General features: G+C 31.9%; 2 protein-coding genes across 3 annotated transcripts in view; one reads left to right on the top strand and one right to left on the bottom strand.

The window, feature by feature from the left end:
* Positions 1-1,861: 1,861 nt before the first annotated feature.
* On the top strand, positions 1,862-4,890 carry LOC126852826 (uncharacterized). Its single transcript, XM_050598038.1, has 3 exons — positions 1,862-3,640; positions 3,969-4,120; positions 4,264-4,890. Exons 1-3 carry the CDS (start codon positions 1,969-1,971, stop codon positions 4,801-4,803), a joined length of 2,364 nt encoding a protein of 787 aa, XP_050453995.1. The 5' UTR covers positions 1,862-1,968; the 3' UTR covers positions 4,804-4,890.
* Positions 4,891-5,919: 1,029 nt separating this feature from the next.
* Positions 5,920-20,400, bottom strand: part of LOC126853147 (elongation of very long chain fatty acids protein 4-like) — a 19,685-nt gene continuing 5,204 nt past the window's right edge. The window contains exons 1-7 of one of the 2 annotated variants that reach the window (XM_050598653.1): positions 13,089-13,407; positions 9,512-9,593; positions 8,838-9,025; positions 8,630-8,710; positions 8,256-8,427; positions 7,709-7,986; positions 5,920-7,632 (exon numbers count right to left, since the gene is read on the bottom strand). In XM_050598653.1, the coding sequence (XP_050454610.1) occupies positions 7,468-7,632; positions 7,709-7,986; positions 8,256-8,427; positions 8,630-8,710; positions 8,838-9,025; positions 9,512-9,590 (963 nt within the window). In that variant the 5' untranslated portion in view covers positions 9,591-9,593; positions 13,089-13,407 and the 3' untranslated portion in view covers positions 5,920-7,467. Of the gene's footprint in view, positions 7,633-7,708; positions 7,987-8,255; positions 8,428-8,629; positions 8,711-8,837; positions 9,026-9,511; positions 9,594-13,088; positions 13,408-20,400 lie in introns of those variants that run through there. The other variant, XM_050598663.1, reaches the window with a different exon arrangement.

The raw sequence follows: 20,400 nt of genomic DNA, 5'->3' as shown, positions 1-20,400 counted from the left end.
TCTAAATTGTTGATTGTTTGTATATTCTTTATGTATGTACACGCGAATTGAATTTTTTATCCTCCTTTTTTCGTTTTCGGGGATTGATAAATATTTAACTCACATATACTTCAAAATTTAATTTATATTTTTATACTTTACAAATTTTGTTAAATTTTGAAGACAGTAGAATGTATTTTATGATCAATTATTCCTTCGGAACGTGTATACTACGTACAATAATCGCATTTGAAAAAGTTAATGTTCTATAAAAATAATAAAAAAAAGATTTATATATAATTATTTTAAATTTTAGCAGATTCTGATCAACATTCCTCTCTAGGAAATTTTACGATAACAAATAGATAACATTTTATTGTAAATTTATGATCTCTTATAAATAATATAAATATCTGTTACATATTTTAATTATAAACTGCACAACTTTATGTACAGAGTGGGCCAAAAGTGCAGCCAGACTTTGAGATTTTATAGTCTTTGTTTTGTGTTAATTTCTTTTGCATTATTTGCTCTCTCCCTCACTCTTCATTATTATCTGTGCAAAATCTTCTTCCTTTTTATTTTTTCGTAATCAAAAATATTCGATAATTCTTTCAAAGGTAATTATAACAAGCTTTGTATTGTTATTTACATGTCGTGTATATGTATGTATATGTGTATTTTGTTATTGTAAATGTCTGGACCAACAGCACATATATTATTTAAATGTTTTCTTTTTTTATAGAGATATAAGAGCTATGTATTAAAAATAAGATACATATTCTTTAATATATGTATTTGTTGATCGTTAGTTATGTGCAATATCTTCTCCCATCCTATTTCTCATTTCCGTTACTTCCGTTTATAATAAATCATAATTAAAAAACAGGACTCCACTATATCTACATTTAAAATGGATTTGTATGCTGAAATTTTGTTAATGGCGTCCCGGCTAGGAATAACACTCTAACTTCTCACGAAAATGCTGTCGATGTTGTACATCACATGGGTGTTACCTTTTATCGATATATTATCAACAGACTATCGTTATCTACTTGTTTCTAATCACCAATAAAAGATATAAAATTTATTTAAGATTTTCTTGACAAGATTTGTAATTTATTATAAAATTTACACAGAATAATGTTTATAATTTTGAAGAATATAGACGTAAAATTATTCGTTTTCTATTTGTAATATAGAACAATAATTTTACAAATTAGATATTAACTTTCCTGTAAATGTAATTTGTAAAATTTTTACTGAATATCTTAAAGTTTATGAATTTTTATATACGTTTTTATTTGCCTCATTTTATATAATTTATATATCTTACACAAAGTATTTTTATCATTATAGTTCTTTTGTGTATAATTTTCTGCACATTGTGTTAAACGAATAAGAATGTATAGATTTAAATACATATATTAAATTTTTATTTGTTTAAATTTAAATTTGTTAACACATACGATGCACAATTAATTGTAATAAAAATAATGTTATCATTTTCATTAGTATATACCTTTTCGTAATAATAGTAGTTCAGTAATACGTTTTAAAATCAATGTGATGTATATGTTTTTAATTATTCGCATACTGACAAATCATATAATCAAAAACTTTTGATAATCTCAGCTCTTTCTAATATTTTCTGTTCCATTCGATGCAAATTTACAAGATGTCGTTACTTATCTTTTAGCTTACCACTTGCCCGTTATAGGGCTCAAGCCTTTTTGCCTTTTATGTTTCCCTTACTTGTTACCATGGAAATTGTCACCATGGAGATTAGTGATACCGTGAACAATACAGATACCAATGGGAGTCTATAAAATAGAAGATTATACGTTCTGTAACTCTACAGCGAGATATTTAAACAAATTAAATTTTACATAATATACTTACTAAAAAAAACGATAGTTTAAATAATTTAAAATTTTGCAAATAAATTATGTAAATGAAAAAGATGTTTGTGAGTAAAATTCTATCAATATGACTGCCTCTCATATCGACTTTATAAGTGGAACGACTCAACGTTCGGAAGATAAAACCGAGCGAGATCTCGGTCTTTGCTATGCGTATCCGGTGATCGATGAGGACTTTAAAACAAACGATGTGCTCGCGAAAAATCGAGGCACCTTGCGAGTGTCAAACAATGGAAATTCGTCGGCAACGGAGGATGGATTGTACGTGTCCGAGAATCCTTTCACCCGCAAGATAATCAAGCCGTATCAGCTCGACAACGTGAAACGGCTGGATTTCGAGTCGCAGCCGCGATTTCGCGGAAAACTCGTGGAAATCGCGATACGCGAGATTCGCATTCACACGCCGCAACAACAGTCGGATGACGCGACGCCGATCGAGATCGTCTCCGTGTCTATTTTGTTCAGGGGCAGACCGATATGCAGATCGAACGGTCCGTTCAACAGGAAGCTATACAAGCTGTTGATTAGAGATTCCGAGTACCACGATCTCTCGATACAGGTGCACGCGCGACACGGTGAATCCAGCGTGCTTCCGTTACCGTTGCCCCGACGTTGCAACGTGAAGGATCACAAGGTAGACATAGACTTCGCGATCGGTGACGGTTCGCATGGGATACACGCCGGGATTGTCACCTGTACCATTTCTCTATCTACGTACGGTTCTACCGACGAGCCAAAGGAAGACAGCGGATGCTATCTTTACAGACCGAGCAACGATCCGAATGATCCGCAGAACAGCCTTTCTTTATTAAGACCTCAGAGAAGACTCCCCGTTAATAAGAAAAAGGTCGAGTATTTTTTATTGGAAGATCCGGCTTTGATCTTCGTTTCGGATGCTGGCGTGACGGCTCGTAAGTTATCTCCGCCGAAATCCAAACCGCCAGACATCGTGGTGACAGAACAACCGGCGTTTTCCCTGCTGGATGTATCCTTCAAGAATCTCTTTCGTCCTAATCGACCGCTCAGACCGTCGTCGAGCTCACATCACAGCAGGCATCACACCATAGGCAAAACGATCCTCACTGTTACCGTGCTACGGGGGGTGGAAGTACCAGTGAGAGAAGAATCAGCGCTCATCTCTCCGCTGTTGGAAGTGGAATGGGGCAACGTGGTTCGCACGACCTCGGTCGCGGACGGGCCCGCGCCTGTCTGGCAGGAAACCATACACTTGGAACTGCCCAGACAGAACGGAGAGCACTGCGTCAAGTTTCGCCTGTACGATCAGCACCCAGTTTGGGGCCAGCAATGGTTGGGCGAGACGAGGGTTCCGCTCGAGCGTCACAGAAACTATCAGGAGCTCGAGCGTTGGATCGCTCTGTCACCTCTTTTCAGTCCGGCATTATTGTTCGGTTACGCGCAAGCCAGCCCGGGACAATCGCACACCAGGATCTACGTGCTGATGAGACTCCAGCAACCTGGAAACTCTATGGAAGCTAACGCTATCGACACTCTGTCCAAGGGTGTCCAACGTTGCTTGGCGCATCCTTATCAAATATCCGGCATAGAAACCCCCGATGATGCCGCCCGGCTCGTCATGCTTCTACCATCTTTGCCTGTTCATTATGGCCCGGTCACGCCACGTCAGGCGTTGAATGTCAATAAGGTTGATCATTATGGCCGAGCGGCTTTGCTAGCAACGTTGTTGCAGGCTTTCGGCTTGCAATCATACGTACTATTAGGTATATAAAGTTAATGATATGTAAAGCAACAGGGTTCAATAATTTAAATATCGACAATATAAATAATAATTAATTCTATTCTATTTAATTCTAATTCCATGTTATACAAATTTGAGATGTCGCATGTTTTAATATTTATTAGTATTATTTTTATTAAATCAAATTTATTGTATTTATATTAAAATCTTTCTAATACTTTCTTTCCTTATGTAATTGTCAACAATGTGCATAAGTCAATTATAAGACAAAGCAGATATATGTATTATATATAAATTTACAACATTGTCGATCAGAATAGATGGACATAATGCTTGTACTTGTGTTGCAGGTTCTTCGCAGATAAGTAAATGGACCGCGTATGTTTTGACCATCGAGGAGAATAACATTGTTTTATGGGACCCCGAGATTGGGGAACATTATAAATTAAGCGACAGCCGTTGTACATTAATGAAGGTGTCTCGCTTAATTAATTACTCTGGCGTTAGTATAAAGCAATTATTTAGTTGATTCTTTAAGTGACAAAAGCTCCCCCACATTTGTTCTTTCACTATCGTTTATACACTTCCTTTTTTATGATTCTTTTATTAACGCTCTTATTTCACAATCGTTTCCCTCCATTTCAGATATGGGAAAACACGCAGAGGTCTACTCTGCCTCACAATCTGAAGTACAACGTGACGATAAGCAAGGATTGGCGGCCACTCGTGCCTGTCTCCACGTCATCGAGCAGTAATCGATCCGTCCAGACACTGGAGTTAGCCGTGACAGCCGAGGAAGATGTACAAATAAAGGAGAGCGCGACACAAATGGAGCAACATTTACGAGACAAATTGTCGGGTTTACGTAGCGCTCTCGGTTCAACGACGATATTTAATCGTCACGCGGTGAGCGTCTTGCGCGGTTTCATCTCCGACATTCCAAACGACGTGAAATATCAGTTGGACAAACGTGATCTGAAACAATTGTTTAGAGCTTATCATACGCACGGTTTTGTCTTGAACCTACGTCAAACTACCCTCGACGAATTGACGGAACACATAGCCGCTACGAAAGTCCATAATATTACTGGTCCCGTCGAATTTGCTCTTGTTTGTCACATAAAACCATATGTCGGCAAGACGTGCTCGATATGGTTGGCCATAGCGATTTTACGGAGTCGTTAATCCCTGATTTTTGCAACAAAATTTTGGCCATCTTTCTTTTTGTTAAGAAGCTTTCAACTAAAATGCTTTATAAATAAACTAACAACAACAAAATTATCATTGAAAAAGACTGACTGTTGATATGTCTTCTTGTTATTAATCATTGACTGATTGAATAATAAGTTTTGATTTTTTTAAATTAATTATATAATAGATTACACCTATTTTTCATATTTAATGAAAAGAATTAATTAAATTAATAACATTAAATTGTCAATTTAAAGATATTTTACTTATATATTTTTTATTCTTCGTGTATGTTGTAGATATTTATTTTTTATTTTTACAATAATAATTTTATTTTATATTTTTAGATAAATTTATTTTATATATATTTTTCTCTCATAATCTTAAACATCTGAATTTAATTCTAATAAATAATTTAAAATAAAATAAAAATAATATCAAATATTGTTTCTATTTATCGTAAATTATATTGCTATTCGTAAATTATATTGAGGAGGAAATTCTCTTTACATAGGAAGAAATAAAATATATGAATATTGTGACCGAATAGTAAAGTCATCTGTACATGGTATTTCTCATATGAATTAACCTTATGTTAATTATTATTAACAAAATTTTATGAATGTCATGTAAATAACTCTGGATTAATAAATAAGAGAGAAATGATCAGTAGAATTAAACATGTATTTCATTTCATTTGTATATCGAAAGCTATCTAATCATTTTCTCCATGCTTTATTTTTTATAATTGTCTATTATTTTATTATGTCATAAATGATTAATTGCATCTACTTGCCACGTATATAATTCAAGTACGATATATTGCTCGCTTTTTAAATTAACGGAATTTATTTATACAATATATATTGTGTATTATGTATACAATAAATATAATTATGTATATATATATATATATATATATATGCAAAGAAATTATTTCATTTAATATTCAATCAAAAATACAAAGAAAAATTATTTTGTAATATTTAATGATCAAAAGATTAGATATTAAGTAATTAGATATTAATTAATTAGATATATTAATGGAAGATATTAGATTAATTAATGGAAAATTTTATATAGAAAGGTCGTAAATAAACGTGAATCGTAAATCATTAACATAATGCATTATTTTTTTCAAGCATTGCGCAGCAATGCCATTTTTATAACAATTGCATCATCCGTTACATTATGTGAATGTGATAATAAGATAAACATATTAACAATAATATAATTACCTAAAAAAGATTGAGGAATATGTATATTAAAGGGAAACACACGATTCGCAAGTAATAATAAACTATCATCGCAAAATGGTTATCTTGTAACTTATATAAGGGCTAAGAGTTCCTATATCTGTAAATTCATAGGATAAAAATACGAATCACACTGTAAATAAAAAGCAGATCTACGCGAATGAGAGAAAACACATCGTGATATGAACGTTTTCTCTGCTTTCTGCAAGATTTCTTTCCATTTATCTTCCATTGTACAATTTTCTTGCTATCATAATTTTCACTGCAATTTTCACTGACAAAAACGCGTCATTTGCATATATACACACCTGGATTATTCGTTGTAGAAAAATGTCCGTATAAAAATCTGCGTCTAACCGATGGATAGGTGGTTTTTGTTTAAAAATATACGTCGTTTAGAAACGAATAAGAAATCTATCGTTTATCCAAATGTGTGTAATTGTTTAATAAAAACAGTCGAATTCTCTCGCGATTCTTAGTTGAACAATAATTACAATCAGTTGAAAATTAATTCCATTATAGGCTTTTTGCGCGTTATTGTTAATATTTCTTTAACGTTTATGCATACAAAACTCGTTCGTGATATCGTTCGCGAAATTTAATTGAACTAACACGTGTCTAATATTTCGCATACATTTTATTGCAAACGTATCAGAAGTCGAACGTGTTAAATTTCGAGTAGGGCTCTCTCTTTTGTTCTCTTACAGCAGATGCAACTCGAATCTTCCTATGACATAAACAAAAAAAAAAGAGACATCGGTAATTTTTTTTTTTTTTTCATCTGTCCATCCACAGATAATTAGACTTTTCGCCAATCTATTTATCTATTTCTTACGCATATGTATCTTTCTTTTCGTTACTGTTTTAAATAATCTTTATTATAGAGAAAGATTTCTTAAGTTTGTTTGCTCGGATTTTTTATTTATTTATTTATTTATTTTTTTTTTTTTGACCATATTCTGCTATTTACGTAGAACCCTTTCGAGTTTCAGGCTCCCCCCAATATGTGTAAGACCTGTCGCGCTAATCACTATTTACTCCAGTAGAGTGCCTCTGGTATGTATGTATCCCTTAATATATACAATCATGCTGAGAAATCAGCGTCGCGAATGTACAGTTGATTGAGCTGACTGAGTTGAAGGAGAAATCGCGTGTCGATAACTTTGGAATCACATTGCTGATCACGTTGCTTCGCGAACACAGAATAAAATCCCCGTTTTTCTTTCCCGCTTACTTTTTTTTGTTTCGTTTCTTTCTTTTTTTTTTTCTTACGTTATAAACTATCGTCGATACTGATCGTCGCCGATTACTAGATTACTAACGTACGTGACTAAATTTTCTTTTATTGTGTGTCGCGAGCATCGTGCATCGTCGGATTCTCGAAAGATTCTCAGAAGAAGATTCACTGGATCTTTCTCTTGATCACCCCGTTCGTGTAACCGTTCGCGTGTCCGTTCGCGCTTGTTCCGTTGCTGTGCGTTGCGTCAACAGTCAGCTGCGTATTCATTGACGTCTCCTTGGCGGCTTTTATCCTCTTCAGCCGCTTGTCCACGTACGCCTGTTTACCCTACAAACAAACATCATGGATCGATAATACTCGCACGCATCGGTTACGTCCAAAGTCCATCAAGTTCAAGACTCACCTTTGCGATGTAAGCTTTGGCATAGAAGTTCCCGAATAGAACGATGAAGGAGAGCATGTAGATCACGAGTGCGTATTGCATCCAGAGAGGGAAGTCGCATCCGGACCGGATGCCGTTGATGCCCAGAATCAGCGCGCTCGTAAACTGGATGAGCTGGAGGATTGTCAAGTATTTCTTCCACCAGAGGTACTTGGCCACTGAGGGGCCTAATGCGGCGAGCCCGTAGTACGAGTACATCAGCACGTGGATGAAGCTATTTACCATGGCTGGCAGAAAAGCTGCAGACACACGTAAATGATAAGAGAAACATGATTGATTGCCTTCTATTATGCATAAATAAAGCGACTTTTTTTATTCTAATATCATATAATTAAATCGTCAAAAAAAAAAAAAAAACAGATTTAAGTCATTATTCGTTAATAAAGTTATCGTTCTGCTTGACCTAGGACGTTTGTTAGACATTTGTTTTTGGCAAGTTACCGTAAGAGGATCATTCAACTATTATAATAAATTAATATTGATGAAGAGAAAAATATGTCAAACTTACTAGAACCGCTCGGTACCCATTTGATACCGATCCACCACAACGAGAACATGGTGGAGTGATGATAAACATGAAGGAAGCTCAACTGATTGTCCTTCTTCCGCAAGATGAAAAAGAACGTGTCGCAAAATTCCAGAAGCTTGCTAAAGTAGTACCACCAAACCGCGTGAGCAATCTGAAAGCATTTTGAGCATTTCAATTTTATTGACTTCTTCTTGCGTGGCTTAAAAGTTTTTCTATCAATTCATAATTTATTTTAATAAAAAGGGAAAAGAACAGACTTTTGCTTGAAATAAAAAATTTTTAACCACCAGCTTGAAATGTAAAAATATAGAAAAGAAATTTTTCTTTTTCCGTTTCACTGAAATTTCTCTTACCTGAAGTTCATCAGGACGCGTGATATGCCTTATTGGCTGACACACGTAACTGTATCGTAATCTCGTGGATGCCACGAATAACTGCAAAGGAAATAAAGAGATATCGATGAAGCGGAAGTGCACTTTCAAGTGAAAGCGGATACATGGGAATAAATGAAACGATCCGCGATATTTTCTTATTACCCGAGGCAAGAAACGGTATACTCACTTGAATGGCAATATAAGCATTGAGACAGGCCATGGCAAGGTTATAGGGCACCAGCGCCCATGTTAATTTGAAAGCTTTTCGCTTCTTCATGATCTTAGGACCCGCCCAAACAATGAGAAGGTATAACAGCGTGTATATTAACGTTGGTTGCGGCGAATCAACCAGTAACCATCCTCTCGTCCTCTCGTCTGTAAAGCAAATTCCAATAAAGATTTTGTGACATTTTTTTATATTTATTTAAAATGTACAACTATTTATTTTTTATATATTTATTTATAACATAATGATATTTCATAAGTGAAAAAAAATTTGCATAATATATATTTATATGATCTAATTTTTTATACAATAACAAATTTTTTTATTTTTTTCATAAATTTCTTCCAGTTCTTTATACTTAGAATTTTTATAAAATTGGATTATATCTATGATTTATATAATTAATTAAATAAATAAATATATATATATATATATATATATATATATATATATTAATATAGATATAAGTGTGTCAATAATATATAATTAAGTTAATTTTTCTCATTTATAAATTTTTATTAAAAAATTGCGTAAATTTATTATATACTACGCATGCACAATGTCACGAACAACAAGTGACAAACAACAATTACAATTCAAATACCATAAATAGTATATAAAATTCCGTAAATTACCTGCGAGGGACAGAGTCCAGAGGTAGTAGTCGTATGCATCGCTAATGAATTGCGCTGTGGAATTAATGAGGCTCGCCATCGCCTGCAACAATCCGAAAAGAGAATTTATCGAATCCATAACCGCCTTGAATGAACTTGCATTTTTACGCATGCGGCTTACACAGCATAACTGCTGTGTCGAGTCACATTCTCGGCTTTAATCATACATGTGTGTCGAAAAGCGGCAAGTCGCCCCGCAGATTCACAGCGGCCAATAATAATTTTAATAGAATAGCCGCTTTCTATTGTCATATACCTCAGCATCTTTCAGTACTACCTTGACCGAATACCACGTCTTCAAGCTTAGGCGCAAGGTATCGGAGCAAGACCACCATTCGCTCATCAGTAAAACCGCTAATTTTACGACTTTAAGTACTTTATCACCAACAAGGTATATTTAAATTGACATAGCAAATTCAGTGACATTGAACGCTCACGAAATACATATGTCTCGTAAAGAGAGAGAGAGAGAAAATAATTGGCATTTTAAATATGAATATAATAAATAAATTTTGATTTTAATCAAATTTATTTTTTGATTATTCTTCTTATTTTTCGTGTATATATAAACAGAGATTTAAAATATATATATATATGAGTATATTTTCTATATAATTATATATATTTATATATGAATTTTTTCTTCCCGGGTGTGTCAACAAGATATTAAAGGATATTTAGGAGATATATTCGTATCATGTAAATATAGACATATATGCGTCTATTAGCGCATAATTAATTCTTAATAGCAATTTCCTCGATGCACATTATCCGGTCGTTCATTTCGCCGTTCGCATAGTAGAACATAACTTTCACGCTCCGAAGAAAACTATTACCACTATCTCCCCAAGTCGCTGTGAACCATGTCCCGATGAACACTTCTCTTCTTTAAGCGACTTGTTGTCCAATCGATCATCTATCAACTAACACACATATCTTTCGAGGAAAGTTACTTTCATTGAAGGAGCGACTTCGCGTGTTGAACTTTCGGCACAAATGCGAGTTATTATGTTAACGAAGATTCATGTCACGATTGATGCAGCAGAATCTTATCCTTTTGCGACTGCAAAGATGGATTTATCGCTTCAAAGGGGAATGAAATATTTTACAAAAATATATTATACCCAAGGTAAAGTGAGTCTGCGGATAAAAAGGGATCTCGCTGAGAAGAATCTCGCGAAATATCTGGAATTTTAGGACTTCATATTTTATGGCACATGCAAAAATAAATTGTTATAACTTATCGCATATTTATGCAATATCATGCATTAAGTAATCATAATAATACCACTAAGTCGGTAAATATATATTATATATAATGTTCACAATAATATTAATTTAGCAATCATTATTTTTGCATCATTAATAGATACAAGAATACGTAACGCGATATGTCAAATCTCCGATTTTAATTAGACTAATATTAGTTATCAGTAACATTAATTATTTTTAAAAAAGTAATATTTTCCTTACATTCAGAACTTAATTATATATTCCTTTATGTAATATATAATTATATATCTTATTACCTTATTATATATATCTCTCGTTTAAAAAATTAAACTAAGTATTATTCACAAGGAGAAAAATAAATAATAATTATTAAAATCAGATATAAAAAATCATATTTATACTAACATATAAAATCACATATAAAAAATCACATATTTCAAAATTCTCGTGAATAATAGATGGTTGGAAAAAAATACACATAAAAGTTTGTTAAAGTGAATAAAAGGGAAAATAACGCGTTTTTATTAAAATCGTAAATTTTATTTAAATCGTCAATAATTCATGTTTGTCATGTTGCTCGTGAACTGATTCGACAAACTTTATTAATAATTGACTTTGTGTATATATAAGTGAATTATATATTTTTCGAATAAAGAAGGCATCAAATTGATATTTAATTATTTTAGACGGAAGCAATTAACATTGTATAAAAATAAGCTCCCGTCGTATGCAGCGAAAGAAAGTTAAAAATCATTTCATGCAAACGTAAATAACGTAATTAATCATTTCATACAATTTAAATATAAATTATGATTAATGTCTTTAAGATCTAATATGGCCATTGAGCACCATATGATACGTGACAGTGTAAAAACGTACTACGCTTTCGTTATGATATGACGCCGACAGAGAGAAGTGCAAATGAGAGAAATCTATGAATTTTGCGCCGCGAAGCACGCAGACGATAATAAAATACGACGTAAATTAAGTTAAATACATAATCACGTAAAATTCACATACATATATGATTCAATAAATTTGTAACAAGCTTGTAAAAAAAGCTCTTCTTTTTAATCCCTTTTTAGAAAAAAAGAGAGAGAAAGAGAAATTATAAATATTCCATTAGTAATTAATACTTCAAGTGCAAACATTCTTGTTTAATTTTTGTTTTTTGTTCCAATTTTGTAACATATTTTTTATATATCGCAAAAATAACGTGTATAATATATTTTTTACTATATACATATATTTTTTTGCAACACAAACTCGATAACAATATATATACCTAAAACATAGATATTTTTCGATATAATCACACTGACGTATTTACTTTCAATGCCGTAAAAAATTGTATAATTAATGTAGTAACATTCAAACGAAATTTAAATATTGTATCAATAAATGCTTATTTGAAATTTTCACGAATCAGCAGTTTGCTGACAATTGCACATTTCCAAATGACGTAATGCAATATTGTATCTCGAATTACAAGTAAGTCATTAATCCGTCATCAAAGTCTTTTTTTATTGTCACGCGCAGACCCAATAAGTAAATAATATTTTTGAAAATGTGGTTAAAAACTTTTAAAGAATATTTTTGAAAATATTAAAACAATGGGTTAAGACCCCTTTCACTTTAAAAAAATTTTACATTTGCTATTTTAAACAAATTTTTTATGTAAAATAAATAATTAATAAACATTAAATAAATATTATTTTTACAATAAATTGTACATTGTACAATTAATAAATAATAAATATTATTATATAAAATATATAAAAATATATAAAAATACATTTACTGTCTCTCGATCTTCGGCAACAGAGAAATTTGGATTGTATTAAATATTTCTATGTTGAATCTTGTTTTAGGGGTAAAATCATCCTAGATAAAAACTGTTATATCTCACGATGTATATAAGACAATTTTGTGATACAAACGTAAAAACAAAAATCTTGTTTCCATTACTTGTAATTTTATTATAAATATTTTATTAATCACTAATACTTCAAGCGCAAAAATCCTTGTTTAATTTTTGTGTTTTTTGTATATATTTTAATATATTTTTAAATATTTATATATATATATATATATATATATATATATATATATATTTTAATATATATTTTTTCAAATATCTACGACGTGCGCTATAAAACGCGTTTAAAAACCCGATAAAGAAGAGACTCTTGTCATATCGCAAAATTGCCAATTTTATATCAAGAGTCACTTAGACTTGGGATTTTTCGAAGATCAGAAGAGACTATCTTATCCATGATATAAACACGATTCTTTAGTAGAGTACCTTAAAGTCAAGTGTTCCCTGTTCAAGTGGATCCCTGTTCTTCTACAACGAGGGCAAAATTGGCGTTCCGGGATATCGTTCCAGGAATATCGATGATTAACCGCACCCGCGACTTTTACGTTAGAATGACATGGCACGACAACCGTGCGCTTCAGAGGACGACACCGCGCGAGGTGTCCGCCGAAAAGTCCGCTTATCCTCCTCTCCTGTCACGAAAGCTGGGGGAACCGTGGCACGTCGTGGTCTCTCGACAAAGTGGCAGCGCCGTTTACCAGCTTAGCCGGTCTACTTTATAACTTTGGTGCCATCCGCGCCACCGAAAGGCTTTGGTGGTGGGTCGTCCGGTACATCGGAGGTGGTATCGCGCCCGCGAACGTAGAACGTAAACGAGGCCAAAACCACGATCGCGTGGTGGGATATCAATCGTGGGGATACATCGACCGAGATCGGTCAAGGCGAGGATTCCCGCGATCGAGGCGTATCCCACCCCCTGACCGTCATCGTCATCTGGCCCCTCTTCGTTGTCTCCGCTCGCGGGTCCATTCTCGCGAGCGGAGACAACGAGTACTCTCGCGTTGCTCTCGCCTCTGCGATTTCTACTTCCGCCCGTGGATTGATAAGCTTCAATCGTATGAGATTGAAACGTCCAATTTTACGTACGTAAAATTGGATTAGACTTCTTGAAATATTAGTAGAAGGTGAATGAGAGGTAAAATGTCAGAGTAGGCTGAACAAACATTCCAATTATCACCTTTTCAACGTCGTTTTACAAAATTTTTACATATATCTTGATTTTATATAAGATGTCAAAATAGACTAAACAAGCATTCTAATTTTCACCTTTCTAATATCATTGTTCTAAATTTTTATATTTATCTTGTGTGTGATTTCATTTATCTAATATTTATATATATATAATAAAATCATTTTTATTAAATTATTTTTTAATTTAAATATCTAATACCAAATACTTGAACAATAAAAATAATTAAAGTAACAAAAAATTAGAATAACAAAAATTCAAGATTTTAAATAGAATCGATTATTAAATTATTTTTTAATTTAAATATCTAATACCAAATACTTGAACAATAAAAATAATTAAAGTAACAAAAAAATTAGAATAACAAAAATTCAAGATTTTAAATAGAATCGATTATTAAATTATTTTTTTAATTTAAATATCTAATACCAAATACTTGAACAATAAAAATAATTAAAGTAACAAAAAAATTAGAATAACAAAAATTCATGATTTTAAATAGAATCGATTCCTCTCAATGTTTGTTGTTTGTCAAAATAAACATGTCAATTTAACACGGTTATCGTTAGTCGAATTATCCTTGTAACAATTTAAAAAAAATATGATTTCGTAATCAGAAATTTTTATTTTGCGATTATTTCGCACACAACCGAGATCGCTGATACGAAATCTGGCGATTTATATGAGGGACGGGTGTGCGTACAACGTCGGAAGAATTCCTCGTAAATGAAAATGTGTCAGGATAATCCATCTCGTTCCGGACCATCCCACCATATATCACTTGCTACACACTGCGTAGCCGATGTAGCCTCGTTTTCCAAGCGAGAGTCGCGCAGCATCTCCGCTACGCTAAGTCTTCTCTCAGCGTTTTTGCGGTTCAGGATCCTCGTGTGAGAAAAGTGGGCCCTGGAGCATCGTCCGGGCAAGGACGAACAACCGCGACGAGTACGAAGATTCCCTTTCGTTAACTCTAAAATATTAATTCAGCAAATTTCTTAAACCATACGTAAAATCGACGCATGTACGCAGCTTTTAAAAAGTATGCTCTAACATACGTCTTAGGAACATGAAAATATCAAATATAACAATGGAGTAAATAAAACAATGGACACATTTAACGAGCTCAACAGTTGGGTAGAAATCGACGATGATTGGTTGTTATTTTTAGAACCAATTTTTAGAACCAACAAAATAATGTCGAGTGACAAAACAATGTTTAACTATTCCGCAGAATGCGCTGAATCACGACATATCTAAAAACAAAAAAGAAACTGCATCAAAAATAGAATCTATGACACAAAGAGTTAATTGTATACTCTTAATTGATCTCAATGTCACAGCATAAATAAAAAGACAATAGCAAATTAAACGTAAAGTGTCTATGTATTCAATTAAAAAAATGACATGTAATATGAATATAAAAGAAATGTAATTTATTTATGTAAAAAAACAAATCTTTGTATCATGCAATCTAAGAAAAGTATAGAACATAAAAGTATAGAATATGCATATATATTTATAGTAAAATAAATGTGAAGAGATAATCGAGATAACGTTTTTTCTTTTCTATAAAATCTGTTATAGTTTTAATCTCTATCTATTTCAGAAAGTTTTCTGTATTTTATATAGACTACTCTATATATAAATATGCTATCAAATGTACGCAAAACTTGATAGAGAGTCGAAACTTCACTCTCTTTTAAAGAAAAGCAAGAAAGAAAAAAATAGTTTTTCTCTAATTTTTTTCTAATGATTTTAGCAAACGTAGCACCGCAAGAAAAACGTCAATTGCGGAGAAAGCGATGTGGAAGAGGCAAAACCCAAATCAACGATAATTCAATGAATTGAAACAGGTCAATGGATCGCTCGCCGACTGTGTGTAGCACGGTTCCAAAATCCAAATAACTTGGTCCATGCGAACCGAGGCTCGTTTGTCGGCTCCTTTTTACCTTTCACCTAATCACAATATTATGTACTTAAATAGAGCTCGTATGTGTGTCTATACCCATTCACAGATTTTTCACACCGACATTTCTAGTAAAAACTATCTCACAAAAAAGTACAACAAAAAGATCGACACATCCGTCACCGATAATTAATTCATGCACAGTTAAGTTTCCGAAGAGAGATTTGTGAAAAATAAAATTATTACTTATTAAGATTTTTGTGTACACGTCAATTCCCAAACTTTTCTCCTATTTCTAATCTCATTTTTTAATATAACATCTATTTTGATACTTCAAGCAGTCGAATCATCTTTTCTTGAAATTATTCTATTGTTTTATCAAAAACTTTTTTTTCAATATTTAAATAAAAAACTGGTTTTTTTATTGGCTATTTAAGGTACAAACTCAATTTCTTTATAAATTAATCTAGAAAAGTTATAAGCTTTAAAAATTAAAATTTCTTTAGAATCTATTAATGTATATAAAAATAGTAGAAAAATATATCGTGTATTTTGACTCGGCATATACGGAACAAAAAATTTTAAGTTCGATACACAATGTTGACCTTATATTTGCCCTATACTTGCATTTATGCATTTGGTTTCCATTAAGCAATTTACTCTATCAATAGCCATTACGCATTTTTTTTCGTGCAAAATAGAATAACTATGTGATTATTTACCGTTATGGAAAATTATATTCTCCAGTGTTCTTCTCGATCTAAGTGCGAATTCTTTAAATAAAGTTGATATGTGATTCTAGCAGGCAGATTTATTCAGATAAGATTAATGATATTTGCTGACATTTTATATAAAACTGAATTTTATCCAATTAAATTGTATTTATATTTTGTATGTTTTGATTTCATGTAAGTAATATGCCAAGTTAATAATATGTGTGTCACCATTTAATGTCATGAATGTGCAAAAATTTGCGCTTTCAATATTGATTGCTTTTAACTCTCGCTGTAATTGCCCAATTTAAAAAAATCATTCATCACTCTTTTGAAATAAAAAACAGAAAGGAAATTTCGATAATAATAAACAAACTTTTTTCCTGATATAATGTAAATTATAAAAAAGCAATTATTATGTCATTATTTTGCTGAAATTTAACATAAATCAATATTTTAGTTGAGGCAAGAGAAAACATTGTTCATAGATAATATATTTTAACACTTTGGATAGGCAACAGTTATTCACGTCAATTTAGATGCGCGACACGTCAATATTATTAATATTTTAATAACAGGATTCAAAATCAAAAAATCGGTGTTCCAATCTCTGAATGTCCTCGTGTGAGCTTGAAGCCGGTTGGCGACTCACACGTGCCTCACGAATCGGTGAAAAAAAAAAAGATGCAAAAGGAAACCCGTTGTGCGTATATCTCGGCCGCTTACGTTAGTGGGCCGATGGGAGTCCGGACCAGCTTCGGCAGATGAGACACATTGAAAGCTGGGTTACTGGGTACCCGACAACATGGTATCATCGCATCAAGTGAAACAAGTATCGAATTGCCCTTTTTATTAAGCCCGAGGTAAAAACGTACCGAAGATGGCAAGGAGAGAATTATTTGAAACCGGGTTATTCAGAGAAAAAAGCAAATATTTATGATTTAACTTCAACAAGAATGTCTGTAATTGATTAATTTAAAAATGTATATATTTAGCCTTAAAATATTCTGAGTGTAGTATTTATAGAAATGTAGTATTTATAGATAATAAGCACATAATGAATAACAAGTGAGAAATTTAAAAAAAATCTATTGAATTTTATTTAAATATTTTTTTTTTTTTGCATTATTATTTATTTTCTTATGTTAATTTATTTAAATATATTTTATAATGTATACTATATATAGAAAACATATGTGTATATATATATATATATATATTCACTTTTAATTTCTCAGATAATGATATAAAATCATTTTACAAGAGATTTATTTTATATAAAATACTGTTTTTTTAAATACATTAACACTTAAATATTAAATACGCGATATAAAACAAAAAGTATATATATATATATATATATATATATATATATATATATATATACTTTCTGTTATATATCGCGAGTATATATTATATATATATAATATATACTCGCGAAAGAAATCTAGCTAATTTACTCTGAAGCAAACTTTCATTCGAACAGATTTTTCGGTTGGCTTTACGCCAATCGGACCAACCAGATCCTCTCGGAGTAAAACAAGTTTACAAAGGGCATGTTCGAGATGTAAGAGATGTTCTCATTACCATCTTTTAACAAGATCACGTAATTAAACGGAAGCGCGACGCTTAGAAAACCATCTTTTTACTTTTTCAGAAACATTATCGTAATTTTACAGTTACTTTTACAGTTACTTTAATTTTACAGATTCGTAAAGTAAAACTCTGCGGATGAAAAGCGAGCAAAGTAAAAACGAGATCATATATAGGATGATCCAAAAGTTGTGGAACAATCGCAAAAAGCGGATAATCACGTGTGAAAAAATTAAGGATGCGAATGAAGCTTTTTTTTTGTATAGATATATATATTTGTTTCCGAGAAATTTTACGTGAAAAATTTCAAAGATTAATAACATCTTTCTTATTTCTTTTATAAAAAATTATATACTGATCATGTTTTACATTGATTGTATTTTATTACTAATATATCAATAACTGGCACAATTTTCTTAATCTTTTCATAACGGTTCTTATTTAATAAATTATATCCAGAAATAATCTTTTTGAATAAATAATAAGGTCACTCTCTCTTAATGGCCAAAGTTAAAACATTATCGAGGCTTCTGATGATTCCCGCCACAATGGATTATGACGTTAGTAAGAGAAATCAGACGTCATTTTTCTTTTCAAACACAAGACAAATTTTTTTTGCATGTTACATTTGCGTTTAATAAAATAAAGTCATAAAACATCGTCACAAAGTCCTTTTCTTGTATTGTATAAAAAATTCTATTAATTAATATTAATATATGTAAATAAATATAATGAGCACTTTTAATTACATAATAAATATCTGAGAGGTCTAATTATCTGTAAAATAAAACATATCTTTGTCTAAAAAAATATAAAATATCTTTAAAGTATTTATTATATATAGTTTATAGAATAATTAAAGATTAATCTATAGAGCACTAAGACAAGATATCGAACGCAATTTACAGCGATATGGTATTGGATTTTGATCATTTGCTTCAATAAAACTTGACACTTCCAAAGCAAAAGAGCCTGTTTTTTTTTTGTCAGAGCATTTCATAAGTTTGAAAGTGTACTTTGGCCGTCAAATATCAGTACATCGTCACGATAACGAGACGCTTTGTATAATATTTTAATATTATCAATAACATCGTATCACTCTTTTATATCTTCTCTGTTCGTGAAAATTTGTAAGCATTAACATCTTATTACGGCCAACATTTGATCGTAGAAATAGAAACTAACACTATCACTGTCGTTTATGTGTCAGGGAGAGGAAGAAGAGGAAGAACTAAGCCTAATATATGGGTTTGAAAAGGTAACGGGAAGGCATTTATAAGAATCTTGAGTCATTCAATGACGATGTATTCAACAAGCAGCGACCTACTTATTTGTACAAACATAATATCGATTATTTCTTCATTATTGACTTAATGATACATTATTACCCTAATTTTTATTTACTTATTAGCGTAATCATATCACGTGCGATAAAAACAAAATTACCTATTTTTTTTTTTTATATTTGCTCGACGAAGAAATCTGCTGAGGTATAAATCTGTTTTCGAGAGAACTGTGCAGAGTGTGCATTTTTTTCATGTTCACAGACTCTACTTAGGATACATTATTCGAAGCACTCCTTCACACCTCATGAGCCATGACGTTTCTCCAAATCATCTTACTAGACGAACGTGTCGCGGCTTCATGAATAACAAGCAGAACATCTCTTTTAAGCTGAAAAAAAAAGAAAAACGCGGAATGCCACATGTCGTACGACCTCGTTTGTCGCTTTGCATGGTTGATCGCAGCAATCACCTTTACATTCGCTCTTCACTTTACATAGTTGGCTAAATAATAGCGATTAAACAAACGTGATATTAGAACTGTCACAGACCGCTTCATTCCTGCGACTTCTAGCAATTATCGCGAATAACTCGATACAATTTTAAGGCTCAGTATGATAATGAGCATCTACGCGATTGTGTGTTCATTTTATTTGCCATGAGGAAATAAAAATTCAATGACAACGAGTATTCCTTTTTTTTAATACTGAACAATTGAATTTTTAGCAGTCGAAATGACTAAATTACATAAATAATATTAGCGTCATTTTTTTTTATGTAATTTCATTTTATATGTGAAAAGAAAAATCGAACGATAATAAAGAGAAAAATATTAAACCAAGAGAAAACTTTTTATTATTATTGTCAATAATTAAGCATAGGTATATGTTAACATTCTTATATAAAAACATAAACACACGCTTGTAATCAAAAAACATTACAATCGATTCATGAGAATACTTGATTGTAATTTGATCGATTTGCTTACCACTTATGTTTTTATCGCTTACGTGTTGGTCTTAACTTGTACATATGCGTAGCGGAATAAAATAAA

The sequence above is a fragment of the Cataglyphis hispanica genome, chromosome 1 (genome assembly GCF_021464435.1).
Source record: "Cataglyphis hispanica isolate Lineage 1 chromosome 1, ULB_Chis1_1.0, whole genome shotgun sequence".
NCBI lineage: Eukaryota > Metazoa > Arthropoda > Insecta > Hymenoptera > Formicidae > Cataglyphis > Cataglyphis hispanica.
Note: the sequence above shows the minus strand (reverse complement) of the source record. Positions and strands in the feature narration are given on the sequence as shown.

Bases quoted from the DNA above. Each gene is read 5' to 3' on its own strand.
- LOC126852826 (XM_050598038.1), top strand. From the start codon at position 1,969: ATGACTGCCTCTCATATCGACTTTATAAGTGGAACGACTCAACGTTCG. The intron at 3,641-3,968 runs GTATATAAAGTT...CTTGTGTTGCAG, and splicing joins GCAATCATACGTACTATTAG to GTTCTTCGCAGATAAGTAAA. The intron at 4,121-4,263 runs GTTAGTATAAAG...CCTCCATTTCAG, and splicing joins GCTTAATTAATTACTCTGGC to ATATGGGAAAACACGCAGAG.